The 6,000-nt window shown below is 43.4% G+C and overlaps 1 protein-coding gene across 1 annotated transcript in view; it reads right to left on the bottom strand.

The window, feature by feature from the left end:
- Positions 1-2,753: 2,753 nt before the first annotated feature.
- The window catches only part of GABRB1 (gamma-aminobutyric acid type A receptor subunit beta1), a 400,080-nt gene continuing 396,833 nt past the window's right edge, over positions 2,754-6,000 (bottom strand). The window contains exon 9 of the mRNA XM_059396136.1: positions 2,754-3,272. Coding sequence (XP_059252119.1) covers positions 2,925-3,272 — 348 coding nt within the window. The 3' untranslated portion in view covers positions 2,754-2,924. The remainder of the gene's footprint in view (positions 3,273-6,000) is intronic.

The following is a 6,000-nucleotide window of genomic DNA, read 5'->3' as shown; positions in this document are numbered from 1 at the left end:
AGCAAGACAAGAGAGAGAGGTAGGGAAGGAAGGAATTTTTTCCATGGACTGTTAACTCCAGAGGGAGTGTGGGTGGGGGTCGAGGAGGAGGGAATTTGGCTGGGAGGTGTCCAGAAGAAGGAAGTGGGGACAGAGGTCATAAACCAGAAATATGTCAGCTTGTCCATTTTTCAGGCTCCCATTGCCTCTAAACTCAAAGCTATTTAATAGGAAATAGCAAATAGCTATTTAATTTGCAAATAGCAAATAGCTATTTGCACCATCCTGTGTCCCCTCTATAGCCCAGGAGGACAAACAGTGACACTATTTTGTGCCCGATGTAGATTCAGGTTCGCTAATCTTTCATTTTACAAAGGTTAAGATATAAGAATTTTTTAAATGTTCTCTTTTTCTCAGAGGTGCTTTACCTTTCAACTATAAGCATCAAATTCCTTAAGACTTGGAAGGCAGGATTAAAAAAAATCATAAAATTAAAATTACCTCAGTCTTTTCCAAGGAGGACGATCTAAACAGATGAATAAAGAAAAAACTGTTTTTTTGTTACGGAACATAGATTATAGACACTTCCTTTCTCATTTAGCATTTCACCCTTAAAATCTTTTTAAAGAGTTTTGACACCAGAAGGATTCATTCCTGTTGGGCAATGGCCAACAATCTCCCTTCCTGTGTTTAAATATGCAATGGTTCCTGGATGGTCATTGGGAATATTAACCTCCCAATATGGTCATATTCCATTCTCTTTGGGCATTTCTTGATGGCAAAGCATCTTTCCCGGCCAAGAACTAGTCAGTTGCAGAATGGATCTCTTCATCCCCGGAGGCTGGAGATTCTCTTGACCAGGGCACTGTGATTCTGCAAACTATAACCCTAAATGAGAATTTGGTCCCCAGACTCTACTAATTTCTAATGAAACCATTGAGATAATTTTTGCAGTAAAAGCACAGTTTTTATATTCTTATTAATGTATATTATCTGCAGCCATAACCATTCATTTATTTGGGGGTTGTCTTTTCTTGTTGCTTTCTGAAAAGAGTATCTCAATGCTCTGTCCCCTTGGGGTTATCAGCAGGAATTTGGTCTTATCTTTCCAAGTAAGACTATAATTTCTAGCAGCTGATGCTTTTGTAAACATAGACCCTCATCCCAGCCTTAGGGAGAAAGCCAGATCATCAAATGATGCAATCATCCTCAACCCTTACTTGACATCCAGAGATCAGATTCCAAACAAATTGCCTCCATCACTGGTTGGTCATTTTAGGGTCTCACTCAACCTTGCAAATGAACATAGAGAATTCTTAGCTACTCTCTAGACTGGGGGAAAAAAAGAGGCTTTAATGACATAAAATGGGATAAACCCCAGTGTAGCTGGTTGGACACGTTTAGGAGTGTGTGTTGGGCCTATGAGGGATGCCCCTTCAGCGACTCGTGACTACGGTAACCCATGAGCAGAGATAAGGCAGAGCAGCAATGACAATGATTCACGAGTCTGGACACGTTGTATGTTTTAGGGGCTGGTATGCATGTTTGAAGGCCCAGTGATTCTGTCGTTGTTGTTGTTATCTGTGGTTTTCCTCTTTTGAAGTTTTTCTTTAAAAAATAGAAATCTGGCCTCAGAGGAGAAGGGCAGCAAAGTGGGTGTATGTGCATTTCCTGAAGCGTTCATTTCATACTTTGGAATGCAGAGCTCAGAGAGCAGAGCCGTAAGGTGCTCGCTGAGGCCTGTCCAACAAGACCTGTCACCATTAGGTGCTGCTCTCTGGAAGGCTAAGAAATATATACTATTTGATTGAAGATTTGGCAGTTTAGGTAACTGCCCAGGCACCCTTTTCACAGCACATAAGACTTGCCTTCCTCATGGAAAGGACAACATTTTTTTTTTTTTTTCCCAAGCAAAAAAAATGCTCACTCTCCCATTATTGAAGCCCTCCTTCTCCATTCTTGTCCCTTACTCTCTGGAGCAGGGACAGGGGACATTCACAGGCATGGCTTCAGGGCACAGAGGCGATAAAATGAGTTCAAGGCTGCTCATTTGAATAGTTAAGGAAATCACCATTGCCCTAGATTCCTTATTCTCAACAAAAGAAAAATGTTCTCAATGGCCACCAGGATGGATTCTAGTGCTAATTTGAAATCCGCTTGCAAGTCGGAGAAGGAAGCGTTTTTTGTTTTTGTTTTTGTTTTCCCCCAGAATATCCAGTTTAACGGTGCGGTGAGGATGGCAGATTTTTGGGGCTCAAACTCCTCCGCCCTGGTCAATCCCTCCCTCCTCTCCCGTGGAGCCGGGACCCCTTCTACAAGGGAGTTTTGGAGACTTGAGCCTGGAGGGGAGCCTTCCTTCCTGTCTAGGCTCCTTCTATCCCCCCTTCTTCCTGGAAATCTGTAACTTGTCAATGGCTTTGTTTTTTTCTTCTGAGATCCTGGAAATTGTGTTGTTTTTTGGCAGCATGTGATTGTTACAGTTTACCAGGAAGCGGTGCGCGCACAGAGCTAGGTCCTGTTTCCAATCGCATTTAAGAAATAAATCAGTAAAATCCAGGGTAAGTAGGGGGGACTGCTAAAGATCTAACTCCTGTGTGTGTGTGTGTGTGTGTCTGTGTGTGTGTGTGTGTGTTTGTAAACATGGCAATTACTAGAGCTCTGAAAGAGCGGATAACCTGGACCACAGTAGACTGGAAAAAAAAAAACAGTTTTTGGTGTGTGTGTATGTGGGTGGGTGGGTGGGTGTTTTGTTTTTGGAAGTAAACATGGTGCGGTAATAAAATTGATAATGCAAGGCCTAAAACCGATTGGATGGCTGAATCTCTTACCTCAAAAAACAGCAGGATCGCTGCTGCTGGGCGGGGGCGGGGGTGGGAGTGCTGGGGGGGGCACGGAGGTGGGGGCGCCTGTGGGGTTAAGAATCAAGAGGACCATGAGGACAGACCTTAGTGTACGTAGTAAAGCCAATAAACGACGTTAAAAAGAGAAAAGGTGATGGGGAAGAACATTCGGGACCACTTGTCTATGGAATTCACATCAGTCAAGTCGGGGATTTTGACTTTGAGCTGCGAGGCGCGCCGGCGGATGCGCCCCTTGCTGTGCGCGCCGTGCCGGTCCAGCGCGCGCCCGTAGCCCTCGCGGCTGCTCAGCGGCTTGCGGTACTGGATGCTGGCGCTGTCGTACGAGTACATGCTGGTGGCCTTGGGCTCGCTCACGCCCGTCAGCACCTCCGAGCCGCTCGTCTCGTTCCGGATTTCCAGGGTGCTGAGCAGAATGTTGCCGTGCGCGTCGACCTGGCGAGAAAGGGACGCGCTCAGCCACAGCGGGAGGGACACGGGCTGTTCCCGTGAAGCTGCGGCTGAGGACGCCGCGCGGGGCTCCCGAGACTGTCCCGCTGCACGTCCTGCTCTGCGTGCCTCCTGGATTACAGGATGATCTGTCCTCTGTGTAGCTCTCATCATTATCTACCTAATCTACCACCTGTCTGTCTAATCCAACACCTGCCTAAGGTCTGTTTGTCTTCTCTCTCTAAACCGTCATCTATACCCGTCTCTATCTAATCCATCATTATCTAGCTCATCTGCTCTCTACCTATTTAATTCATCACCTTTTAACCTAACTAATCTACCATTGATCTCTCATTTGTCTAATCCTTCATCTGTCTACCACTATGCAGTCCGCTATGTATCTAATCTACCTTCTAGTTATCTACCATTTATTTATTTATCATACATCTGTTTATTATCTGTCTAATCTACCTTCTATCTATTCATCCATACATCATTTATATGTATGTATACTTATCTATCTATATCATTTATAACTGTGGCATTTCTTTTTGTTGTTGTTATGAAAGTGGCCCATGGAAGTATATAAAATGAGAAAACAAATAGGAAACACAAAAAAATAAGAAGTGGAAATTTTTATAATTTTACCTTTAGAGTTCATTATTTTTAGTATCCTGCTATCCCTCCTGTCTTTTTTCTATTCCTATATACTTAACAAGCACAAGTTCACCTGGCATATTTTGCTTTGCAATCTGGTTTGGTGGGTTAATAGTGTACCTGGTCCTATTTCCATGGTAATAATTATTCCTCTGAGATATCACTTATTAACTACTTATACGGATAAAGCATAATTGTGTTCATCTATCCTTAATGTTAAGGCTTGTTTTACTTGCAGTGTTACATGAACAAGCCTGCAAGGGACATCTTCTAGCTAAATCTTTGTGCATCGCTATAATTATTTCCTCAGGCTAAATTGCCAAAAGTAGGATTCAGGGGTCAAAAGGATATGCCTGGCTTATACTTTGGCTTTCGTGTCCCCACTGTTATTTATTGTTGCTTCCTGCTATTTGAGTGGTACCTATCCCAGATTGCCCGAGTTTTGTCTATGCTATGCCCACACACATTTATGGAACTACAGAAAATGTGAGCATGTTTGGCCTACAATGTGGCTTCTCTTTAACTTTACTCGATGCCCTTTGCCAACTAAGTTACCTTGAGAGGACATGTTCATTCATGCAAATGAGTCTGAAGTACTTCCACGGGCAGTACAGGCAACCGTGTTGGAATCTAGTGTTATTAGCACAGTGCCCGAGTTACAGTAAGTGCTCTTTGAATGCTTTCATAGGAAATGAATCTCAGTAAACCCTCGAATGTCAAACAAAGGTCTAGGTAAGCAGATGAAAGAAATGAGTGACCAAGAAAGAATAAAGCTTAGGAAGAGGCAAAGACAGAAAAGAAAGGTAGAAAGAGTGGTGGGATATGATGCTGGTACGTCACAGAGGACAGAACGAAAATTTGGGTGTCCGCTAGGTGCTTAGCATCATGGTAGCGGGTTTGTATATATCCATTGTTCATCACCTGCTACAGCCAACTGCCTCAGGCTTACTCCACTGCTAGGGCTGAGATTACAACCCGTGTCTTGTCCGATTTAAAAAAAAAAATGTGCTTTTTACTGAGAAAGGACCGCTTCCTAGTCCTTGGCCTTCACCACACCCCGCAGTGAATTTAATGATGCATTTGATAGCTTTAAGCTTGGAGGTAGTCAGAGAGAGACGGTGACTCAATCTGGCCTCTCCCTCCACTGCCACCTGTCCTTTCTTTCTGTAAAGCATGTGGCCGTGGCCTAATTGAGCTACCCATTATGCCCTCATGGGCACTTCTACTGGCTTCTTCATTCAGGGAGTTAATATTAACTTTTGTTGTTGTTAATAACTACTATTTATTGATTCCTACTGCATAATTCAACTCAGTTATTTCTTATAACAACGCTACAAAATATATAATATTATCCTACTTCAGCAGTAGGGAAATAGAGCTTCAGGGAGCTTAAGTAAATGACCTGCGATTAAACAAACAAAAAGTGCTCAATTAAAATACAGGATATTCTTTGCCTTAAGTATAATTTTCCCTCCTGTTTGTATGTTAATCAGTGTATTTTCTTTTAAGATTTTATTTACTTATTTGACAGACAGAGATCACAAGTAGTCAAAGAGGCAGGCAGAGAGAGAGGAGGAAGCAGCCTCCCTGCTGAGCAGAGAGCCCGATGTGGGACCCTGGGATCATGACCCGAGCCGAGGGCAGAGGCTTTAACCCACTGAGCCACCCAGGCGCTCCAGTCAGTGTATTTTCTTTAAGGCTCAGTTGAAATCCTACTTTTTGTGTGTACCTGTGTACCTTCCCTGCTTATAGTAACTTCACAAACCAACTTCCTCTCTCTCTCTCTCTTTCTCTCTGTAAACAGTATTGAGAACTTAGTGTGTGTGCCAGGCACAGTGCTAGGTGTTGGGGATATGTACGTGTGTGTGCGCGCACGCACGCGCGCCTGTGCATGCACCAGGATATGGGTGAAAAGTCATAAAGTTTACTTTATGAAAGAGGGTGATGGCATTAAAGTGACAAGGAGCAAAGTACTGAATTCATTAGAAAAGGGGCAAGTCCCTTAGGAGATAATCATGGTGCATATCTTTCTGCTAGGCACTCTGGTGTTTCAGTGTAGAGTATCATAAAATACGAT

This window comes from Mustela nigripes, chromosome 1 (assembly GCF_022355385.1).
Source record: "Mustela nigripes isolate SB6536 chromosome 1, MUSNIG.SB6536, whole genome shotgun sequence".
NCBI classification, from domain to species: domain Eukaryota; kingdom Metazoa; phylum Chordata; class Mammalia; order Carnivora; family Mustelidae; genus Mustela; species Mustela nigripes.
Note: the sequence above shows the minus strand (reverse complement) of the source record. Positions and strands in the feature narration are given on the sequence as shown.